This window comes from Bos mutus, chromosome 7 (assembly GCF_027580195.1).
Source record: "Bos mutus isolate GX-2022 chromosome 7, NWIPB_WYAK_1.1, whole genome shotgun sequence".
NCBI classification, from domain to species: Eukaryota; Metazoa; Chordata; class Mammalia; order Artiodactyla; family Bovidae; genus Bos; species Bos mutus.
In genome coordinates this window covers 51,233,207-51,257,885 of record NC_091623.1, presented here as the reverse complement: position 1 = coordinate 51,257,885, position 24,679 = coordinate 51,233,207, and the positions used below count along the sequence as shown (strand labels likewise).

The following is a 24,679-nucleotide window of genomic DNA, read 5'->3' as shown; positions in this document are numbered from 1 at the left end:
TCAGTAGCTGTGGTACATGGGCTTAGTTGCTCCACATCATGTAGGATCTTCTCAGACCAGGGATCGAACCTGTGTCTCCTGCATTGGCAGGTGGATTCCATTGAGTCACCAGGGAAGCCCAGTCATGAAGTTTTGGGGTTATGTCTTTTGTAGCAATAGGGAGCCTAGAACTTCACTGTGGAATGTGGGAGTACTTAGCACCGATCACTTTAACATCTTGTTGCAAATGTCACTGCTTCCGGGAGGCCTTCCCTGATCACCTCTCTACTTTAGCCCCCATCCCATCCCTTAACCCTATTTTATCTTATGTTAAAATAATACTTTATTACTACTGGAAATAAAATGAAAAAACAAACTGTATCGCTTATTTCTGTATTTCTTTACAGGTGTATCGTCTTTCCTGTCTCAACTGATGGTTCCATGTAGAAAGGAGCGTCTCCATCTTTTTCACCCAGGGCTTGGTGCTCTGTGGGAACTCAAATGCAGGGGCTGTTGTCGTTGTTACTTCTATGCATGAATTCAAACTGGGGGGAAATACAAGTGTGTGTGTGTGTGTGTGTGTGTGTGTGTGTGTGGTCTGGGGTGTTTCCCTCCAGATGGATTTGCATGTTCTTGACTATTAAAGAAAAAGAAAAAAGGAACTGAGAAAAGCCCCAGACACCTGATCTGGGGACACAAGGAGCAGAAGCTGTCAGGCTTTGCCTGCTCCGTCAGGCTCCTGGCGCTAGCTGCAGCCATGTGCGCCCTGTATACTAACGCCGGGTGCCGGGACCTGCCGGGTAGGGCCCTGGCCAGGCGTGGAGTGGGGGCCGGGGGTGGTCAGGACACAGGCTTGGGGCTGGAGACCAGGGTGTGAGGGACAGAGGAGAGGGTGGGCTGGGCTCTCACGTGCCTTTCCTCTAGAAGGGTCCAGGGAAGAAGATGATGACGATGACTATGAGAACATGACGCCACCCTACAAGGACCTTCCTCCCAAGCCAGGTAAGAGGACCTCTCTGAGGCCGGCTGAAGAGATTTGCAGCCTGAGGGATGAAGCGCGGGGAGCAGACTCTCCAGGGGAAGTTAGCTGGGCATAGCAGACACACACAGTCAGCCTGTTCACGCTGGGCACCGCAATGGTGGGAGCGTCCATGCCTCCATCTTGAGGGTCTCTCAGTCTGACAGGGGAAGCAGTTCTGTGCACAGGGGTCTCCCTGGTGGCTCAGATGGTAAAGAATCTGCCTGCAGTGCGGGAGACCTGGGTTCTATGCCTGGGCGAGGAAGATCCCCTGAAGAAGGGAATGGCAACCCTCTCCAGTATTCTTGCCTGGAGAATTCCATGGACAGAGGAGCCTGGTGGGCTACAGTCCATGGGGTCGCTGAGAGTCAGACACGACTGAGCAACTAACACACACACACTCAGTTCTGTGTACAGTCTTCGGTGAGCAAGTCAGAGAGGGGAGGGAGTAGGAAATTGGGGGAATCCTGAGGGTAACTGAGGGCTCTGCCTGCATTAGTGGGAGGATTGGGGGTCAGACGAGGGTCACTGGAGTGAGACTTGAGGAGTGAATAGGAGTTTGTTAAGGAAAGAAGCTCCCAAAAGAACTGGTGGATGCAAAGCCCTGAGACATGAGTGCCAGGGTTTTAGAAGCTGTGCAGGGACCAGTATTTTTCCAATCTCTTTGCATTCACACCCAGGACCCAAATTAGACTTGAGTGATCCACGCCCGGCTGGGGATTCAACAAGAGTCTGATAAGTGTATATAAAAGTGGAGGCTTTAGGCCCTGGCAGTGTGGTGGTAAGGACTTGGTGCTTTGGCCTGGGTTCAATTCCTGGTTGGGAAACTAAGATCCTGAAAGCTACGCGTACGTGTGCTCAGTCGCTTAGTCGTGTCTGACTCTGTGTGACCCCACAGACTGTAGCCTGCCAGGCTCCTCTGTCCATGTATTTTCCCAGGCAAGAATACTGAGGAGGGTTGCCATTTCCTTCTCTAAGGTATCTTCTCAACTCAGGGATTGAACCTGCATCTCCTGCATTGGCAGATGAATTCTTTACCGATGAGCCACCAGGGAAGCCCTGAAGGCTACGTGGTGCAGTCAAAAAAAAAAAAAAAAATGAAGTGGAGGCTTTGAGGTTTCCCTGAAGCAACTCCCACCAGGGCCCCTGAATGTTCTTGGATGGGGTGGGGGTCGGCTGGCATTCCAGGTGGATCCACGTCCCCCACTTATGAGTCCAGAGGGCAGTCAGCCTGGGAGGTCCCAGAGCACCATGGGCTCAGTAGGAGTTGGGAGGTGCCCTGGGCTTGGCTCTTTACTGTCCGTCTTCAACTCCAGCCTGGTCCCAAGATGATCTCCAAGCCCAACTCCATGCCCCCCAACCCATACCTGTCTTTTTTTTAATTAAAAAATGCATTTATTTGTTTTGGCTGTGCCATGTGGCATAGGGGGGTCTTAGTTCCCTGACCAGGGATTGAACCCTCACCCCCTGCAGTGGAAGTGCAGAATCACAGTCAATGGACTGCCAGGGAAGTCCCCCATCCTTGTCTTCAGGGTCACCTCTTCCCCAGATTTAGACCCCATCATCTCCAAAATCAGGCCTGGCTCCGTCCCATCTCTATGTCCAGATCCAAAGCTGTCACCAGGCCCCACACAACTACAAACCAGCTTCAGCTTCTCCCCTACCCAAATGCAGCTACAACTGCATTCTTCCCCCCAACCACATCCTGAATCATCATCACCCTACTCCCATGAGCCTTCTTTCAGCCCCATCCTCATTTCAATCCAAACCCTCATCTCAATCCTAACCTTTTTTTTTTTTTAATTAATTTATTTGGCCAAGTTGGGTCTTAGTTGAGGCATGCGGGTCTCTTCCTTGTGGTGCTCAGGCTCTAGAGTCTGTGGGCTTAGCTGCCCCATGTGGGATCTCAGTTCCCTGACCAGGGATCTAACCTGTATCCCCTGCATTGGGAGGCAGATTCTCAATCACTGGACCTCCAGGGAAGTCCCCTAACCTTAAAAAAAAATTATTTATCTATTTGGCTGCAGTAGGTCTTAGTTGCAGCACATGGGATCTTTAGTTCCGGCATGTGACAGTTAGCTGTGGCATGCAGGATCTAGTTCCCGGACCAAGGATTGAACCTTGGCCCCCTGCATTGGCAGCATGGAGTCTTAGCTGTTGGACCACCAAGGAAGACCCCCAACCTTAACCTTACTCTATTCCCATATTCAACCTCACCTGTGTCTTTAACTTAGAGTAATCAACTGTCCCAGTTTATCCAGGGATGAAAGATTTCCTGGAATCTGGGACTTCCAGCTTTAAAATTAGGAACATCCTAGTAATTCAGAATGGCTGGTCATTGTATCTTTTTCTTTTTTTTTGGCTCCACCAGGTGTTAATTGTGGCACAGGGGATCTTTCTTTAGTTTCATCAAGCCAAATCTTTGTGGGTTCCCCTGGTGCCTCAGACAGTAAAGAATTCGCCTTCAATGTAGGAGACTCGAGTTCAATCCCTTGGTCAGGAAGATCCCCTGGGGAAGGGGATGGCTACCCACTCCAGTATTCTTGCCTGGAGAATTCCATGGATAGAAGAGCCTGGTGGGCTACAGTCCATGGGGTCTCAAGAGTCAGACATGACTGATCAACTAACACTTTCACCTTTTTCTTTCTTTTATGGGATCTAGTTTCCTGACCAGGAATCGAACCCGGGCCCCCTGCATTGGGAGGACCACAAAGGAAGTCCCTGGTCACTGCATCTTAACCCTGTCCCCATCCCTAAGTCCAGAGCCATTCTCATGCACAACCCCATCCCTAACCCTCCACTGCAATCTCACTCCTGTTTGCATCACTGACTTCCACCCCATTCCCATCCTTGGACCAGCCCTGACTCTGAGCTTCTCTTCTCCAGGTTGGATGGCTCCACCAAGACCTCCCAGGGCAGGTGAGCTGGGGCTGGGGGTATCAGAGACCCAGTGCTGGCTTGGTCCTGCTCTGAGCCTGAGCAACCGTTCCTCCCTCCTCAGGAAAGAAATCGGAGAGACCCCCACTTCCCTGTAAGCTCCCGAAGAACACGGGTGAGGATCCAGGGCCGGGAGCATCCTGTTCCCTTGGCTGAGGTCCTGATATGCCTGACTGCTGTCTTTCTGATCCCTTCCAGGCCTGAACGTCACCCCTGTCACCAGCTTGACTCCTCATCTGGGTAAGCCATAGGAATACCCATTACGATGTCCTAGAGGGGCACTTGGAAGTCCTTACTCCAGCCCCCAATTCTGACCAGAGAACAGATCAGAGGGCTTGGGGGAGGCTGTTGATCTTGGAAGACAAAGTCTTTCAGCTGGGTCTTCTTTGCTGCCCAGGCTTTTCTCTAGTTGTGGCGAGCGGGCGCTACTCTCTAGTTGAGATGGGTGGGCTTCCCTTGTTGCCCTGGAGCATGGGCTCCAGGGTGCGTGGGCTTCAGGAGCTGGCACACTCGGACTCAATAGTTGTGGCTCCTGGGCTCTAGAGATGGGCTCAGTAGTTGTGGTGCACGGGCTTAGTTGTTCCGAGGCATGTGGGATCTTCCCAGACCAGGGATAGAACCGATGTCCCCTGCGTTGGCAGCCGGATTCTCAACCACTGTGCCACCAGGGAAGTCCCCTCCATTCCCCAATTCTAACCAAAGAGCAAATCAGAGGGCTTGGGGGAGGTTGTTAATCTTGGAAGACAAAGTCTTTCAGTAACTTCTGAATAAACATCTCTTGCCTTTCTCCTAGGCACTGATCTGATGCATCCTGCATCCCAGCCGCCCGTAGCCAGTAAGTCCTTTGGGTGTGCCTCTGTCTCCCCTCCCACGGTGGCCAGTGTGTGTGAGCTCTGGAGTTAGACCCTGGGAGAGAAACATTTCCTCTCTGAAGCTCCGCCTTTTTAAGTCTAGACCAGACCCATAGGGACCCAGGATGGCTACCAGTTACTCCTCGAGCCCTACCTCCTGTTTGCATGTAAGTTAGGGGATGCAAGTGTCCATAGTTTGGGCCCCTGCAGAGCAACTTGGGTGGGGGGCTGCTGGAGCATAAAAGACGATACATCCTAAATGTTAAAGAGAAGAGCTGGGTACTATTTACAATAGCCAGGACATGGAAACAACCTAAATGTCCATCAACAGATGAATGGATAATGCAGGTGTGGTACATATATATCCTGGAATATTACTTAGCCATAAAAAGGAATGAAACTGGGTCATCTGTAGTGATGTGGGTGGAGCTAGGGTCTGTCATACAGAGTGAAGTAAATCAGAAAGAGAAGGACAAATACTGCATATTAACACATATACATGGAATCTAGAAAAATGGTACAGATATATGCAGGGCAGGAATAAAGATGCAGGCGTAGAAGATGGACACGTGGACACAGTGGAGGAAGGAGAGGGTGGGATGAATTGAGCGATAGCACTGCCGTGTATACACTACCCTGTGTAAATAGACAGCTAGTGGGAAGCTGCTGTATAGCACTGGATTCTCGGCCCGGTGCTCTGTGATGACCTAGAGGGGTGGGGATGGGGGGTGGGGGTGCTCAAGAGAAGGGAGATGTATATACTGTACATATACTGATCTGTGTGTATAGCCGATTCACTTCACTGTACAGCAGAAAACTAACACAACATTGTAAAGCAGTTATACCCCAATTTAAAAAAAGGATGAAAAAGAGAACTGGGTCCAGGTTATGCACAACCTCTCTAAGCCTTCAGTTTACTGGGAGCAATTAAAGCTCTGTCATAAGGGTGAGGATTCAAGAAGATAGTAAGGGTGTGACAGAATGCTGGGCCCATAGACTGTATTCCACAAACGTTCCGGGCTTCTTCAGGGTTTGCTGTGTTTGACATTCTCTTGCTGACCCCACCTGATGATATAGCCACGACCCTAATCTTTTGCCCCCTTCCACCCCATCCCCACTCTTGGAGAAAAGTTCAAGGGTCCTTTCCTCACTGAAGTATCAGCGTCAGTGTCCCTGTCCCCGTCTCCACCCCACAGCAACTCCAGTGCCCTGGATCAGTCAGAAGTTCGGAGGTCTTAGGTGTTACCAGGAGAGACTGATGGTGTGCCTGTGTCTGCTGGTGGTGGTGTCACTGCTCATGGGCTGCACCGGTCTGGTTGTGACCCTGATCAAGTGTGAGTAAGGCGAGAAAGGGGCTTGCAGAGAAACCGGGAAAGGGGTATGGGAGGACCTGGGGGCCACAGTCCATGGGGTCGCAAAAGAGTCGGACATGATTTAGTGACTAAACAAGAACAACAACAACAAACGGGAGGATATGTAGTCCAACTTGGGCTCAAGCTGGACTCCTTCTCATAGACCAGGAGGTGGTGGAAGAGCTGAGGATGTTGACCTTTCAGCAGATGGCATGGCGAGCGAATGGTGAGTGGTGTCAATCATCCCTTCAAGCCACGTTGAGCACCAACATGACTGTCAAATCCAGCTTCATCACCAACCCCAACCCCATGTTTGCCAGGCACTGTGCTAGGTCCCAGGGTGGGGGATGGGTACATAGGGGGGTGAACACAACAGACAGAGTCCCTGTCCCTGTGGAGTGTGTGTGTGTGCGTGTACATGCGTGTATCTAGACCTCCATTGTTTTCCAATATGGTGGCCAGGAGTCACTGTGGTTGTCAAGTGCTGGAAATGTGGTCATTTTTCTGGGGGGTGGTTGCAAAGAAACTTGGATTTTATTTCCTCCCAGCGTTGTCACTTATAGTCCCAGCAAATCTACAAGGAAGGAATTCAGAACAGCTCAGCATGGTACATCCACTCTTTGTGGGGTGAGCTGGGGTCACTGGGTAGCTGGGCTGGGCTGGAAGGTCCCAGAAAGCTTAACTCATGTGGCTGGTGCCTGGGTGTGCCTCTACCCACATGTGTAACTTGAGCTTCCTTATAGCATGGTGGTGTTAGGGCTCAGCTTCAGAAATTACACAGCCACAGGTCCACTGCACTCTGTTGGTCAGAATTAGTCACAGGACCAGCCTAGATTCAGAAGGAGGGTAGGTAATCCTGTCACTCCTTGGGGGAAGGGCAAAGAATTTGCAGCCGTCTTTAACCTACCATAGCGAGGGCAGCCTTTCCACACCTCCAGTTGAGGCTCAGACCCTGTTACGGTCTCTCCTTCCTCTTGAATTTCTGTTTCATGACATTTATCATAAGTCAGTTATGTGATGAACTGTCTGCTTCATCAGGAACCTTATGGCCAATGAGGGCAGGGAATGCAGTGAATCCGTTAGACTCAGGAAATACGGAATTAACTAGGTAAGGAGTTGAGAATCTCAGGCATATGCAGAGGTCCTGTAGTAGGAGGCAACATTTAAGTACAGGGAGGAGGGTGGGTAGTTGAGAGAGAATGGTTGCTTAGCTGAGGGTTGTGGTTGTGGGGTTGAAGAGAAGTAGGTAGAGTAGAAAGGTTTAGGAGGTAAAATTGACTGACCCTGGGGATGGGTGAGTGGGAATGGTGGTGGGTGCGAGGAAAGAGTGTCAAGGATAACATATATGTTATCTGTCTGTCTGTCTACTATTATCTATCTGTCAATCATCTATCTATTATCTATTTATCAATTGTCTATCATCTACTTATCTAGTTTTCTATTGTCAATTATCTATTTCTTCATCAATCATCTATCTATTGATGATGAAGAAATAGATAATTGATGATAGAAAACTAGATAAGTAGATGATAGACAATTGATAAATAGATAATAGATAGGTGATTGACAGATAGATTATTGGAGAAGGAAATGGCACCCCACTCCAGTGTTCCTGCCTGGAGAATCCCAGGGACGGGGAAGCCTGGTGGGCTGCCGTCTATTGGGTCGCACAGAGTCGGACACGACTGAAGCGACTTAGCAGCAGCAGCAGCATCTATCTATTACCTATCAATCAATCATCTATAGATCATCTATCTACCTACCTATTGAGTTATCTATCTAATATTTCTATTTTGTCTAATTGAAGCATTATCTGTTGATGGCCCTGGGGAGTATTGGCGGAGGGCCAATTTGTTGAGAGTAGTGGGAACACAGTAGTTGTAGAAGAGGCCTTCACTATGATTGGTGATGTCTGAAAATTGCTCCATTCCACACTCCCTCACCCCACACTTCAGACCAAGCCACTCTTACACTCAGAAACCATCAGCTTCTCACTGCCCAGAGTCCAATGCAAAACTTTTGGCTTGGCATTAAAGGACCCAGATGCCAGACCTCGTTGCACTTGGAGCTCAAGCTCCTGTGAGATTCTCCTTGACTTTTACTGTACGAGCCTGTCTCAACATGCTTGCCTCTGGATCTTTGCTTCCAAGGTGGCAAGGTGACCCCTGACTATTGAGCCTCCTCACTAATACAGAACCACCATTTCCCTTTAAAACCCATCTGCTCCAGGAAGTCCACCATCTCTACTCTCCCTCAAGCCTCAGGAATTAATCTCTCCTCTGAGTAACTCTAGGACTCCTCTTGGGCACTGACCATGTTGTTTTTGAGTTTCACCCACTAGAACATGGGTGTGGTGGGGAGCACAACTCTTGCCTCTGTCTGGTGTGTCTGCAGTCAGTGATTGGTAGGTGGGTAGATGGGGGTTTGGGTCTCTAACCGTTCAGCCCGTTCCTGCTAACAGTGACTGGCATGATGGGGTTAGCTGGCCTGAAGAAGGACATTGAGCGCATAAGAGCTGACACCAACCAGTCCCTGCTAGAACTTCGGGGCTTATTAGGTAAGTGGGACTTGGGGAACTTCCCTGAGTTGGGGGGGGGAGCATGGTGGAGCCGGTACAGAGCACAAATCCTTGGGAGTGATTCTCAGTGCAATCTATGTGAATGGTTCCTTCCCAACCCCCGCTAGAGTTGAGCAGTGCCCAGCCTGAACACCTGTACATGGCGTACCATGTACATTACTCTGGTTCTGGGGCCACTCTGACAGAATCCTATCCTGTCCCCAGACTGTACCAGGGTCACCTGTCCTGAAGGCTGGCTCCCTTTTCAGGGTAAGTGTTACTACTTCTCTCCAAGCACCAAGTCATGGGATGAAGCCCGGAAGTTCTGCCAGGAGAATTACTCTCACTTGGTCATCATCAGTAACTCTGATGAACAGGTGAGCTGTCCCCTCCACACCCTTGAGAACCAGCAGGGCCAGCCTGCCTCTCTCCTAGGATTTACACATCCTTCCCTGGCCTGAATGTAAAGAAACTGGAATTGCTTTTGAATCACTAGAACTTTTAGTATTGAGGTTACTGCTTGAGTTCAAATCCCGATTGTATTGACTTATCCAATCTGAGCCTCAGTTTCCTCTCTTACATGGAGGTATAATAATGGCTATCTCTTTGGTAGCACTTTCTATTCTCTAGGCTGTATTCCAGATATTTTACACGCATTAACATAATTCTAACAACAGACCTATAAATTAGGTGAGGGTCAGGAGAGGCTATGTTACGTTAAAATGACAGCCAGTCCCTATAGCTCAATGGTGGAAGTGTATGAGGCAAAATTTCTACCTACATGCACTCACAAAGAAAGTCAGATGGGCACTGTTATGTTTTAAAGTTATAGAAAGAGACAGTTTCATCTGTGTGTATGTACGAGGAGAATTGAAATAAGTGTAGATAACTTTAATGACTTAATACTACCAAAGCTGTGCATATCATTACCTATCAGCACTTCACAGAGAACAAAGCTGAGGCTTGTTTCACTCAAGCAGCTTGCTTGTTACAACTAGTAAATGTCAGAGCTGGGGTTGGAGCCCAGGAAGCTAGTTTTGTTCTTTACCATAAAACTCACAGCACTATTTGATTATTAGTGTTTGCCAGGTTTATTTTCCCCTATCCTTTTATTTCAACCTATGTCATTATTTTAAGATTTCTTGTTGACAGCATATAGTGGGGTCTTTTTTTTTTTAATTCAATCTTTGAATCTCTGGCTTTTAATTGGTATTATAAGATCATTTACAGATATTAAAAAATTTGTTAATTAGAAGATAATTGCCTTACAATGTTGTGTTGGTTCTGTTAGGGACTGAACCCAGGTCTCCGGCATTGCAGGCGTATTCTTTACCGACTGAGCTATCAGGGCAGCCCAGATCAGTCATAACTATGTGAATATATCCCTCCCTCTTGGGCCTCGATCTCCCTTCCCATCCTACCCCTCTCGGTTGTCACAGAGCTCTAGGTTGGGCTCCCTGTGTTACACAGCAACTTCTCACTGTCTTACGTGCGATAGTGTATATATGTCAATGCTACCTTCTCTGTTTGTCCTACCCTCTGCTCCCCAGCTGTGTCCACAGTCCATTCTCTACATTTATGTCTCCATTCCTTCCTTGCAAATACATTCATCAGTACCATTTTTCTAGAGTCCATATATATGCATTAATATATGATATTTGTTTTTCTCTTTCTGACTTACTTCACTCTTTGTTCATCCACCTCACTGCAACTGACTCAAATTCATTCTTTTTATGGCTGAGTAATATTCTATTGTACATATGTACCACATTGTCTTTATCCATTTATCTACAATATTGATGCGAGTGTAAACTGATACAACCACTATGGAGAATAGTATGGCAATTCCCAGGTGGCTCAGTGGGAATTTTAAATTAACATTTAAATTAAATTTAAATTAATTTAATTTAATTTAAATTAAATTTAAATTAAAAAAAAATCCGCCTGCCAATGCAGGAGGCATAGGAGACGCAGGTTTGATCCATGGGTCGGGAAGATCCCCTGGAGTAGGAAACGGCAACCTGTTCCAATATTCTTGCCTGGGAAATCCCATGGGCAGAGGAGCCTGGCAGTCTATAGTCCATGGGGTTGCAAAGAGTTGGACATGCCTGAGCATTCACACACGTGGCAATTCCTTAAAAAACTAGGACTAAAACTACCATATGAGAACTTCTACCCACTCCAGTATTCTTGGGCTTCCCAGGTGGCTCAGCTGGTAAAGAATCTGACTGCAAAGAGGGAGACCTGGGTTTGATCTCTGGGTTGGGAAGATCCCCTGGAGAAGGGAAAGGCTACCACTCCAGTATTCTGGCCTGGAGAATTCCACGGACTGTATAGTCCATGGGGTCGCAAAGAGTCAGACATGACTGAGCGACTTTCACTTTCCTGGTGGTACCTCCATGCTATCAATGCAACGGGCCTGGGTTCAAGCCCTGGTTTGGGAACTGAATCCTACATGCTGCAACTGGAGATTCCCACATGCCACAACTGTGATCTGGCACAGCCAAATAAATAAATAAAAATATTAAATATTAAAAAAAGAGAAAAAAAGGAAAAACTGCCATCAGTCAGTTCAGTTCAGTCGCTCAGTCGTGTCCGACTCTTTGCGACCCCATGAATCGCAGCATGCCAGGCCTACCTGTCCATCACCAACTCCTGGAGTTCACTCAGACTCACGTCCATGGAGTCACTGATGCCATCCAGCCATCTCATCCTCTGTCATCCCCTTCTCCTCCTACCCCCAATCCCTCCCAGTATCAGAGTCTTTTCCAATGAGTCAACTCTTCGCATGAGGTGGCCAAAGTACTGGAGCTTCAGCTTTAGCATCATTCCTTCCAAAGAAATCCCAGGGCTGATCTCCTTCAGAATGGACTGGTTGGATCTCCTTGCAGTCCAAGGGACTCTCAAGAGTCTTCTCCAACACCACAGTTCAAAAGCATCAATTCTTCGGCACTCAGCCTTCTTCACAGTCCAACTCTCTATGACCCAGCAAAAGATCATTTACATTTAATGTAATTATTGATTTGGTTGGATTTAGGCTACCATCTTATTTTTTCCCTCTGTATCTTCTCTGTTTTAAAAAAATCCTTCTGTTTCATAGCATCATTTGTATTGAATAAATACAGGGTTTTTTTTTGGAGATTAGATTAGATGATGTGAATGGGGCAGGTGTAAGTCATATTCCAACTAAACAACAACTAAACTCAGGTAGTTAAGAAATATAACTTTGCTTTAAATAACTCATTTCCTTCCTCTTTGAGCTCCTATTATACCAAGGTGGTGGAGATTTCATCTCAATCAGTTGGGATTATCTGTTTTTCTTCTGAGTAGGGATGGCTTATATGGGGTCAAGGTGGAGGGGAGTGCATATCTGGTCCTCAACATCTTTGTTCCAAGCTGGTATCCACTGGGACATCCACTGGGTGAATGATCCTGGACAAATTACTTAACTGCTCTGTGCCTCAATTTTCCCATCTGTAAAATGGGGTTAACAATCCTTGCTTCAGTGGGTTACCATGAAGATCAAATGAGATGACCTGTACAAAGTGTGTAGCTCATTTTTTAGTCATTAAGTCATGTCCGACTCTTTTGTGACCCCATGGATTGTAGCCCACCAGGTTCCTTTGTCTATGGGATTTTCCAGGCAAGAATACTGGAGAGAGTTGCCATTTCCTTTTCCAGGGTATCTTCTTGACTTAGGGATTGAATCTGTGTTTCCTGCATTTGCAGGTGGATTCTTTACTGCTGAGCCACCTGGGGAGCCTGTGTAGGTCACTTATTAACTTGTTATTTCAATCAACATTTCTTGAACACCTCCTATGTGCTAGTTGTCATTGTTATCTTGTCACTAAGTCACGTCCGACTCTTTGTGACCTCATGGACTGCAGCACGCCAGGCTCCTCTGTCCTCCACTACCTCCCGGAGTTTACTCAAACTCATGTGCATTGAGTCAGTGATGCCATCCAACCATCTCATCTCCTGCTGCCTGCTTCTCCCCTTGCCCTCAATCCTTCCTAGCATCAGGGTCTTTTTCAAAGAGCTGGCTCTTCACATCAGGTGGCCAAAGTATTGGAGTTTCAGCTTCAGGGCACTATGATGACTTGATGGGCTGAGCAGCACTTTGCTCTTTCTGATTTCCTGATACTTCTCTGGGGTTTTACCCAAGAAACAAGGTCCAGAGTCCCTCTACTTTTTAGAGTTTTCATATCCATCTGGGGTTTTGGCCATCACCTCGGGCTCTACCAGAGAATGAAATGCAGAGCCCTCTTCCTGGCACCCACCACGTCTACATCTCCATAGCTTCTTTCCCATTGCCATCTTTTGTCTTTACCTTTTAGGAAATCTTGGTCTTGAATAAGATTGAGTGAGTGAGATATGATTTGCATGGAGTAAAATGCACAGATCTTAAGTGTCCATTCACTGAGTTTTGGCATATGTAGGCATCTGTGTAACTGTCAACCCAGCCAAGATTTAGAATGTTTCCACAGCCCAGGGAGTTCTCTCATGCCATCTTCCAGTCACCCCCGCCTATCCCAGGAAACGACACATCTGGTTTCCTTACCATAGATCAGTTTGCCTGGAGAGGAGTTGCTTTATTTTTCAACTTTTATTTATCTATTTTTGGCTATGTTGGTTCTTTTCAAAAAATTTATGGATTTATTTCAAACTTTTAATTTTTTATTTTGTATTGGGGTATAACCGATTAGCAATGGCATGATAATTTCAGGTGCAGGGAACAGTGAGAGGACTCAGCCATACGTATACATGTGTCCATTCTCCCCCAAGCCCCTCTTCCATCCAGGCTGGCACATGACATCGAGTAGAGTTCCCTGTGCTATACAGTAGGTCCTTGTTGATTATCCACTTTAAATATAGCAGGGTATACATCACCTTCCGAAACTCCTGAACTGTCACTTCCCTTTGGCAGCCATAAGTTCCTTTTCTAAGTCTGTGAGTCTCTAGTTTTGTAAGTTCATTTGTATCATTTCTTTACGGATTCCATGTATAAGAGATGTCATACGATCTTGCTCCTTTTCTGTCTGACTTCACTCAGTATGACACTCTCTAGGTCCATTCATGTTCCTGCAAATGGCAGCATGTGGGGTTTCTCTGGTTTCAGCGAGCAGGGGCCACTCTTCGTTGTGACGTTTGGGCTTCTCATCGCGGGAGCGTCTAGTTGTGGAGCACCGGCTCTGTGTGCGCGGGGGCTTCTCATCGCGGGAGCTTCTCTTGTTGTGGAGCACGGGCTCTGTGTGCGCGGGTTTCTGTAGTTGCAGTATGCAGGCTCAGTAGTTGTGGCACATGGACTTTAGCTGCTCTGCGGCAGGTGGGGGTCTTCCTGGACCGGGGATCGAACTATGTCCCTTATGTTGGCAGGCGGGTTCTTACCCACTGTACCATCAGGGAACTCCAGGAGTTGCTTTAAATCATGATGTTTTCTTCTCGTCTTTGATCCAAGTCCTTTCTTTCTTCCCAAAGGCCTGGGCTTATGAAATACAAAAGCTGGGAATCTCCTATTTCTCCCCTCCTCCACGTTCTTTTTCTGAAGCAATGAATTCCTTTTCTGCCTGGATGTCGCTTAGGACTGCAGGGGTTGGGAGTGTGAAAGTACCAGGAAATCCAAGATATCAGTTATTATTATTAGAATTGTTCCTTAAATATATGTTAAATGTTAAGATGTTGCAGTACTGTATGGAATACAGAAAAATAGTAGTGACAAACCTATTTGCAGGGCAAGAATAGAGATGCAGACATAGAGAACGGACTTGCGGTCACAGGGTGGGGAGGAGAGGGTGCAATGAACTGAGAACGTAGCATTGACATATATACACCCCCGTGTGTAAAACAGCTAGCTAGTGGGAAGCTGCTGTACAGCACAGGGAGCCCAGGGGGCTCAGCTCACTGCTCTGTGAAGGGTGGGATGGAGGTGGTGGGAGGGAGGCTCAAGAGGGAAGGGATATATGTATACATATAGCTGATTCACTGTTGTACAGGAGAAACTAACACAACGTTGAAAATCTACTATACTCCTATGAAATAAGATGTCACAGGACTTGCAGCATGTCAGACACTGTTTTGAATTCTTTATGCATATTAATCCATTCAATCCTCTCAATAACTCTATAAGGAGGTAGCTACTATTATCCCATTTTACCGAGGCGGAAACTGAGGCACAGAGTGGCTCATAGGTTTTTCAAGAAAGCAGCATGATTATTCCCACTGCAGGTGCTCAAGTGGGAGGAAGGTTTTGATCTTGTTCTGTATGCCATGGGGATTTGGGATGGGTACTGGGGTGGCATTCACAAGCCCTGAATATATGTGAGACAAGCAGGGTATACGTAGAAGAACTGATGGCTGAATGATATTTGTACTTGCAGGACTTTGTGGCCAAGGCTCACGGATCTCCACGGGTGTACTGGCTGGGGCTGAATGACAGAAATGTCGAAGGGGACTGGAGGTGGCTGGATGGGTCACCTGTCACACTGAGGCAAGTATCCAGGGCTTATTGGGTCTCTCTTCCTTGTAGGTCTTTGTGAAGTCTAAACCAGCAGATTCTTTAGAATCCCAGGTTGAATAAAAAGGAACGAAATTGGGTCATTTGTAGAGATGTGGATGGACCTAGAGACTGTCATACAGAGTGAAGTAAATCAGAAAGAGAAAAACAAATTCATATGTTAACGCATTTATGTGGAATCTGAAAAACTTAATATAGATGATCTTATTTTACAGGGCAGAAATAGAGACACAAATGTAGAGAACAAATGTACAGATACCAAGGGGGAAAGGGGTCGTGGGATGAACTGGGAGATTGGGATTGATATTATGTATAACATCGATAACTAATGAGAACCTACTTCATAGTACAGGGAACTCAGTGCTCTGTGGTGACCTCATGGGAAAGAAATCCAAAAAAGTGGGGATATATGTATATGTATAGCTGATTTATTTTGCTGTACAGTAGAAATTAACACATTGTAAAGTAACTACACTCAATAAAAATTGTGGTACATATACACAGTGGAATATTACTCAGCCATAAGAAAGGACACATCTGAGCCAGTCCTAATGAGGTGGATGAACCTAGAGTCTGTTATACCTAGTGAAGTAAGTCAGAAAGAGAAAACCAAATTTCATGTATCAATGCATATATATGGAATCTAGAGAGATGGAACTGATGAACCTATCTGCAGGGCGGCAATGGAGATGCAGACATAGGGAACAGACTTGAGGAGGCAGTGGGGGATGGAGAGGGTGGGATGAACTGAGAGAGCAGCGTAGAAACATATACATTACCGTATGTAAGATAGCTAGCCAGTGGGAATTTGCTCTGTGACTCAGGGAACTCAGACCTGGTGCCCTGTGACAACCTAGAGGAGTGGGATGGGGCGGGAGGTGGGAGGGAGGTTCAAGAGGGAGGGGACATATGTATGCTTGTGGCTTATTCATGCTGATATATGGCAGAGACCAACACAATATTGTAAAGCAATTATCCTCCAATTAAAAATAAATTTAAAAATTAAAACAGTAAACAAAAGCAATCACACACACACACACACACACACACAAATCTCAGGCACAGCTGGACAAGGGAAGCACAAGGGTGCTTTTTTTCTGATAGGGTTTCTGGTGCCTGAACATTTTTTCCTCCTTAAAACATCTCAGCCTTTTGGCACAACTGCTCAAACATATCGAGTCCCCAGACCAATGGTTGAGGGGAAAAAAAGAGAGAAAAGATGCCATGGCTATAGGACAAGAGGAAGAGGAAGATTATTTTTTTTAAAGATGCATGCTTTTTAATTTTATTTTAAAGATCTTTCATTTATTTATTTTTGGCTATGCCACATGGCATTTGGAGTCTTAGTTCCCTGGCCAAGGACCAAACCCATGCTCCCTGCAGTGGAAGCTCAGAGTCTTGACCACTGGAGAAGTCCCAAGAGGAAGATTTTTGATTTGCCAAAAGAATGAGCAGGATCTCATTTGTGGAAGCATTCTTTATATTAACTGATTTATTTAATTTTCTTAGTAATTCTATAAGGAAAGTACTGTTATCCTCTCCATTTAAAGACATGGAAACAGAGGCACAGACAGGTTACGTGATCGTCCCAAGGTCAGACACCTGGCAGGTGGTAGTGCCACGCACCCGGGCTTCAGAGTCCATGCTGTCAGCCATCATGCTTTATCTTCTTAAGGAGAATATGTATTTGTACTTAATTTTATTTATTAAAATAATTTAATTGATTAACAAATTAATTTTTGGCTGTGCTGGGTCTTTGTTGCTGCCTGCGGGATTTCTCTAGTTGTGGCAAGTGGGGGCTATTCTCTAGTTGCAGTCCGCCTGCTTCTTATTGTGCTGGCTTCTTTCGTTTCGGAGCACAGGCTCTGGGGGTGAGGGCTTCAGTAGTTGTGGCTCCTGGGCTCTAGAACACAGGCTCAGTAGGCGTGGTGCACGGGCTTAGCTGCTCCCCAACATATGGGATCTTTCTAGACCAGGGACCGAACCCATGTGTCCTTCACTGGCAAGCAGATTCTTTACCACTGAGCCACCAGGGAAAATTTGTATTTATTTATACTGTATGTATTAAATTTGTATTTATTTAAAATATAAATACAGCCATGTCTGTATTTGTATTTTAAGTAAATATTAACAAATTGTCCCCCATATGATTATACCAATTTATTCTCTCACCAGCTTGACTTACATTTTTTTTTTTTCCCCACACGCTCATCAAACTTTTGGAATTTTGTTGTTTTAATCATAGGTGAAAAATGGAATACTAATGCAGTATTTTTTAAAATTAATTTTTATTGGAGTATAGTTGATTTACAATGTTGTGTTAGTTTCTGCTGTACAGCAAGTGAATCAGTTATACATTTATGTATATTAACTCTTTTTAAGATTCTTTTCCCATATTGGTCATTACAGGGTACTGAGAGGCCAATGTAGTATTAATTTGCATTTCTGTTATGCTTGAGGTTGAGTGTCTTTTCATATGTTTGATAGCCATATGTATTAACTTTTCTGTGAATTATCTATTCATATCTTTTGTGTATTTTAAATAAATATTTATTTATTGGTCTTTGTTGAGTCTTAGTTGTGGCACATGGGATCTTTCCTTGCAGCACATGGAAAGATTTTTGTGTGTTTTTTATATTGGAGTTTTGGTCTTTTTCTTATTGATTTCGGGGAACTCTTTATATATTAGAGATATTAGTGTTTTGTCTGCGGGTTTTATTTTTTTATTGAAGATTCCTGGAGCGGGGTAGAATTCTGTAAATAGAGATGGCATGGGATGGTGTGTCACTGCAGGTCCTCAGCTCAGATCCCTTTTGGGGGCTGGTACAGGCACCCCCCAGCAGGGGGCATTGGCTGCTAAAGGCTCACAGTTACACTTTCTCCAGAGAGGTGACCTCAGCTGAATGGAAGCCTGTTCAGCTAGAAGGTTACTCCACTCCCACTGAAGTCATGCCACAGACAATGACAGGCTAAGAGCTGCCTGGACCCCTTGTTTCAAGTTGGAAAAACTCTGTTGTGCTATTTAAATTCCAGAGCTCCCTGTGGGTTCAGGCGGAGTCTAGACCAGGCTAAACCCATACCCTTGCTCACTTCTATCCCCTGCCTCATCCTTCTTCTTTCCATCCCCCTCTCCTGAGAACACCCTTTAATAAATCCCATGCACCTGAATTGCCAAATTTGGCTCTGTGGACACAGTGGTGGTTGAGGGGAAGGGGAGGGTGGAACAAATTGTGAGATAAAAGCAGAACAAAACAAACCAAACAAATGACATGTATACACTGGCACGTGTAAAACAGATAGCTAGTGGGAACTTGCTATAAAGCACAGGAAGCTCTGCTGTGTGCCCTCTGATGACCTGAACGAGTGGGACGGGGGATAGGGTGGGAGGAAGGTCCAAGAGGGAGGGGATATATGTGTACATATAACTGATTGACTTCACTGTACAGCAGAAACAACACAGCACTGTAAAGCAATCATACTCCAATTAAAAAAAAAAAAGGGAACATGACCTAAAACACTACATTACTTGGAAGGTTGAGAGGGACGTGGTTTAACAAAAATGTTTTTTGGAAGAGAACAGAAACTGACCAGATGCAGGAAACTGATTCAGGAACCTGGAGAATTCCTGGTGAACAGGGAGATGGGGCTGAGTTAGCACAGATAAGCTGCTGGGGTGACGGGGACAACACAGCATTTTCATGTAATTCTGAAAGGCTGAAGGAATGATTCGGGTGGAAGAAAGAGCCCTGAGCCATTAAGGCTTTTCTTGTTCTTTTTTCTGATATATTTTTTTAAATTAATAGACTTTATTTTTCCTTTTATCGTTATTTTTAAGTTGAAGTATAGTTGATAAACAGTATTATATGTCACAGGCGTACAACATAGTGATTTGCAATTATTAAAGTTATACTCCATTTAAAGTTATAAAATATTGGATATATTCCTATGTTGTACAATATATCCTTAAAGCTATTTTTAAATTTTATTATTTTAAAAATTGTTTACTTTTAAAAAGTAATTATTATTTAATTTTAAAGATTTTTTTTTTTTGGTGTGGATCATTTTTGAAGTCTTTATTGAACTTGTTACAATATTGCTTCTGATTTGTGTTTTGGCCACTGAGGCATGTGGTGTCTTAGCTTCCTGACCAGGGATCGAACCCACACTCCCTGAATTGGAAGGTGAAGTCTTAACCACTGGACTGCCAGGGAAGTCCCCAATAACTTTTATTTTATATTGGAGTATAGTTGCTTTACATTTGCTTTCCAGGTGTATCACAAAGTGGTTCAGTTATACATATAAGTATACCTATTCTTTTTTAAATTCTTTTCTCATTTAGATTATGACAGAATATTGAGGAGAGGTCCCTGTGCTACCAACAAGGACCTTGTACCTTATTTTATACTTAATACTTTCTACCACTTTCTCGCCTAATCCTATATCGCCCTCTCTCCTTTCCTCTCCCCACTGGTAACCGCTAGTTTGTGCTTTACAGCTGTGAGTCTGCCTCTTTGTTGCTGTAGTCACTATTTTGTTGTATTTTTCAGATTCCACATTAAGTGATATCGTATAGTCTTTGTCTTTCTCTGACTTACTTCACTTAGCATAATATCCTCCAAGTCCACCTGTGTGGTTGCCAATGGCAAAATTTCATTCTTTTTATGGCTGAGTAGTGCGTTATTTTTTAGAAAAATTGAGCAGAAGGTGCAGAGCGCTGTTTCCCACATCCCTTTTCTCCTGCACACATTTTCCCCCCATTATTAACATCTTGCATTAGCATAGTTTTGTTACAATTGGTGAACCAATATAGACACATTATTATGAACCTAAGTCCATAGGTCAGATTAAGGTTCACACTTAGTGCTGTAAAATGCTATGCTTGCTTAGTAGTGTCCGACTCTTTGGAACCCTCTGGACTGTAGCCCACCAGTCCCCTCTGTCCATGGCATTTTTCAGGCAAGAATACTGGAGTGGGTTGCCCATACCCCTCCAAGGAATTTTCCTGACTCAGGGATCGAACCCATGTCTCCTGCAGCTCCTGCACTGCAGGTGGATTCTTTACCTGCTGAGCCATCGGACCTTCCCAAAATTCTATGGGTTTTGACAAACTCATGATGTCATGTATCTACCATCACAGTATTATATAGAACTGTAGTTTCACTGCCTTGAAAAATCCGCTGTGCTCCATTTATTCACCTCACCCTATATCCACTTTCTCCTTTATCCAGCTTTTGGGACCCACAGGAACCCAACAACCTCTATAATAATGAGAACTGTGCCAGCATGAACAAAGGTGGCACCTGGAATGACCTCTCCTGTGACAAAACTACGTATTGGATTTGTGAGCGGAAATGTTCCTGTTGAACCCCAGAGTTGAGGCTGGGTGGAGGTCCATCCGTACCCCATGCCCCTCGGCTCTTGGAGGTGAGAACCTCCTGCCCTTCTGATGCGAACAGTGGGAACTGACAGCACCAAAGGTGGAACCAGCAGCCTGGATGCAGCAAGGTCTCTGGGGTGCAAGTCAGATCATTTCTGGGGTGAGGACTTGGGGGCGTGTTCAGTCACATTGTGTTAGTCTGTTCAGGCTGCTGTTACAAAATATTGTACACTGGAGGGCTTATACATAACAGATATTTTTTTTCTCAAAGTTTTGGAAGCTGACAAGCCCAGGATCAAGGCTCAGGGAGATACAGTGTTTAGTGATGACCTGCTTCCTGGCTCATGGATGTCATCTTCTCACTGTGTCCTCACATGCTGGGAGGGGTGAGAACTCTCTGGGGTCCATTTTTATTTTTTAAAGACTTTTTACTTTGTATTGGGGTATAGCCGATTAACAATGCTGTGATAGTTTCAGGTGAACAGCGAAGGGACTCAGCCATACATACACTTGTATCCATTCTCCCCCAAACTCCCCTCCCATCCAGGCTGCCACATAACATTGAGCAGAGTTCCCTGTGCTCTACAGTAGGTCCTTGTTGGTTATCCATTTTAAATAGAGCAGAGTGTACACATCCATCCCAAACTCCCTAACTCTCCCTCCCCTGCATCCTTCTCCCGGGCAGCCTTAAGGTCATTCTCTAAGTCTGTGAGTCTCTTCCTGTTCTGTAAGTTCATTTGCATCATTTCTTATTAGATTCTGCATACAAGGGCTGTCATAATCATATTGAGGTCCCTTTTTTAAAGACACTAATCCCTTTCATGAAGGCTCCACCCACCCCAAGACCTAATCACCCCTAAGGCCCTACCTCCTAATAGCATCACATTGGGGTTTGGGATTTAACATGGAAGTTTTTTTTTGGGGGGGGCGGGGTTGGTGGGACACAACTCAGTCCAGAGTAGATGAGCAGGAGCGACGCCAGGTCTTAGTAATGGTCTCTCAGTTCTGGGGTCTGGAGGGAACTCACTGGGTCCCTGATCATGGCTCTTAGGAAACCGTATGGACTTCAGGAGCTCCAGGTCTGACATTATTTGAGCTGGGACTGAAAGCACTATGGCTCCTTTGGACCATGATCATAATGTGATGGGACTCGGACCCTTTGCTGTCTACCTGATGTGAACCAACTTCTGGGAAGCTGTGCCGTGCTCAATGCTCAGTCGTGTTTGACTCTGCAGAATCCCCTGTCCATGGGATTCTCCAGGCAAGAGTACTGGACTGGTTTACCATTTCCCTCTAGGAAGCATAAGGGCAATAATTCCTGACATGCAGCTGTTTCCATGTCCTGAGTGAGGTTTGCCCAACCTAGTTGGTGGAATCAGACCTCTGCCAAGACTTGAGCTGTGGAACTTCTAGAAAGGCAGACCAGCTGAAAGTCAAAATTCCTCACCCAGGCCAGGCCATGACTTTGTGAGATCCTCAGGACAATAATGGAGACATCTTCCTACCCTCTTGTGCCTTTAGGTGGTTTGTGAAGCTCTTTGATGAAGTAATTCATTTTACTATGGATGGATCTTCTTGGACTATTATCTCTTTAAAAAAATTATTTATTTTTAATTGAAGGATAATTGCTTTATAATATTGTATTGGTTTCTGCCATATATCAACATGAATCAGCCATAGGCATATATATTTCCCCTCCTTCATGGCCCTCCCTTCCACCTCCTACCTCATCCCACCCCTCTGTCGTCACAGAGCACCAGCATCATACAGCAAATTTCCGCTGACATATTTTACATATGGGAATATATATGTTTCCATGCTACTGTCTCCAATAGCTCTTGCAAAGTTTTTGTTTAGTTGCTAAGTCATCTCTGACTCTTTGTGACCCTATGGATTGTAGGCCGCCAGGCTCCTCTGTCCGTGGAATTTCCCAGGCAAGAATACTGGAGTGGGTTGCCATTTCCTTCTCCAGGGAATCTTCCCTATCCAGGGATTGAACCCGAATCTTCTGCATTGGCAGGTGGACTCTTTCCCACTGAGTCACCAGGGAAGCCCTCTTGCAGTGTTAGATCTTTTCAAACTATCAGTTCATTGTGAGGTCCTTGCCTACTGTGTCAGTTTGCTGGGACTGTCATAATAAAGTGTCATAAACTGACTTAAACAACAGAAATGTATTTTTATTTTTAAAAATCTTTGGCTGCACTGGGTCTTCGTTGCTGAACGTGGGCATCTCTCTTGTTGCAATGTACCAGCTCTAGAGTGTGCAGGCTCTGTAGCTGCAGTCAGACTTAGTAGCCCAGAGGCACGTGGGATCTTAGTTCCCTGACCAGGGACTGAACCCGAGTCTCCTGCATTGGAAGGTGGATTCTTAACCACTGGACCACCAGGGAAGTTCCACAGTTGTGGAGGCTGGAAGTCTGAGATCAAGGTGTTGGCATGGTTGATTTCTGGTGAGCCCTCTCTCCATGGCTGGTCTGTGGCTGTCTTTTATGTCTTCAGGAGTTCTTCCCTTTATAAATTCTGTGTCATAATCTCTTCTTCCTTTAAGGACCCCAGTCATACTGGATTAGAACACACCCTGATGACTTCTTTTAATTTAATTATCTCTTTGAACACTATCTCCAATGTCTTAACATTCTGAGATGTCGGGGGTTGGGACTTTAACAAGTGAATTCGGGGTGACCCAATTCAGCCTGTGACACCCATTAAATTCCAGAAGTGCCCCTCCTAGTCACTGTGGCAATCAGCCCCCCTCCCCCAGAGAGCTGGTACTACCCCTAGCTGAGCACAGCTCAATACATCAATCTCTTCAGATAGTCCCTGTATCGGGGTGGGTATAAACCAATCAATGTATTGATCAACAAGTGCCCTGAGTTAGCACAATCATTCCTGTTATGACTCAGAGCAAGTGATTAAGGCAAGCAGATTCTGAGCAGGGGAAGTAGCGGGTAGGGGACTGGCATTCACTTCGCTTCCTATTCCCTCTGTACTTGTCTCCTCCCATTTCCACACCTGCCCCTAGCTCATCAGTATCAAAATTAATGCTCTACACGGCCCTTAGAGTTGGACCATTAAAAAGGCTGAGCGCCAAAGAATTGATACTTTCGAACTCTGATGCTGGAGAAGACTCTTGAGAGTCCCTTGGACTGCAAGGAGATCAAACCAGTCAATCCTAAAGGAAATCAACCCTGAATATTCTTTGGAAGGACTGTTGCTGAAGCTGAAGCTCCAATACGTTGGCCACCTGATACGAAAAGTGACTTATTGGAAAAGACCCCGATGTAGGGAAAGACTGAAGACAAAAGGAAAAGAGGGTGGGAGAGGATGAGATGGTTAGATAGCATCACCAACTCAGTGGACATGAACTTGAACTCCAGGAGACAGTGGAGGACAGGGAAGGCTGGCGTGCTGTAGTCCATGGGGTTGTAAAGAGTCGGACACACCTTAGCGACTGAACAACAACAGCCCAGAGACTTCAGAGTGGGTGGGCATCCTGTTCTAAGCTCTCCACCCAGGGGACCATTGGCCCAAGCAACTGTTTACCTGGGGTCAGGGAAAGTTCGCCCATCTCAGAAGAGGAAGGTCCAGTTTCTTCCAAAACGTGTGTTGAGAAATGGGGAAACAAGGGGGCTGTGGTCACTTTTCTGAGTCACACTGTTGGGGAGTGGTTCACAGTGGAACTATCTCCCTTCTGCATCTCTCACCATTGTCCAATTTCAGGTAGTGAGGACAACATGAAGGAGGTCTTCTTTAACACTTTGGGTCCAGGGGACCAAAGGTTGGGCATTCTTGGTGGTTAAAAAAAAGCCACAATTAAAATAAAATTATTTATTTTAAAATTGAAGGATAATTGCTTTACAGAATTTTGTTGTTTTCTGCCAAACATCAACATGAATAAGCCATAGGTTTTAATTGGAGGCAAATTGCTTCATAGTATTGTGTTGGTTTCTGCCACACAAAAATGCAAACCAGCCATAAAAAAGCAAACCAGCCATAAAAAAGCCATGATTTATCAAGCATATATTGTGCACTAGATAGATGGAGTAGCTTTCATTTAATCTTCATGATGGTTCTTTGAGTTTGGAATAATCACC

At 45.5% G+C, this 24,679-nt stretch overlaps 1 protein-coding gene across 1 annotated transcript; it reads left to right on the top strand.

Annotated features, from left to right (window-relative positions):
• Positions 1-660: 660 nt before the first annotated feature.
• CLEC17A (C-type lectin domain containing 17A) lies at positions 661-22,984 on the top strand. Its single transcript, XM_070374709.1, has 13 exons — positions 661-779; positions 904-981; positions 3,884-3,916; positions 3,999-4,049; positions 4,133-4,174; positions 4,728-4,816; positions 4,889-4,952; positions 5,982-6,119; positions 6,301-6,363; positions 8,599-8,694; positions 8,920-9,071; positions 15,072-15,181; positions 20,437-22,984. Exons 1-13 carry the CDS (start codon positions 737-739, stop codon positions 20,570-20,572), a joined length of 1,095 nt encoding a protein of 364 aa, XP_070230810.1. The 5' UTR covers positions 661-736; the 3' UTR covers positions 20,573-22,984.
• The last annotated feature ends 1,695 nt before the right edge of the window (positions 22,985-24,679 follow it).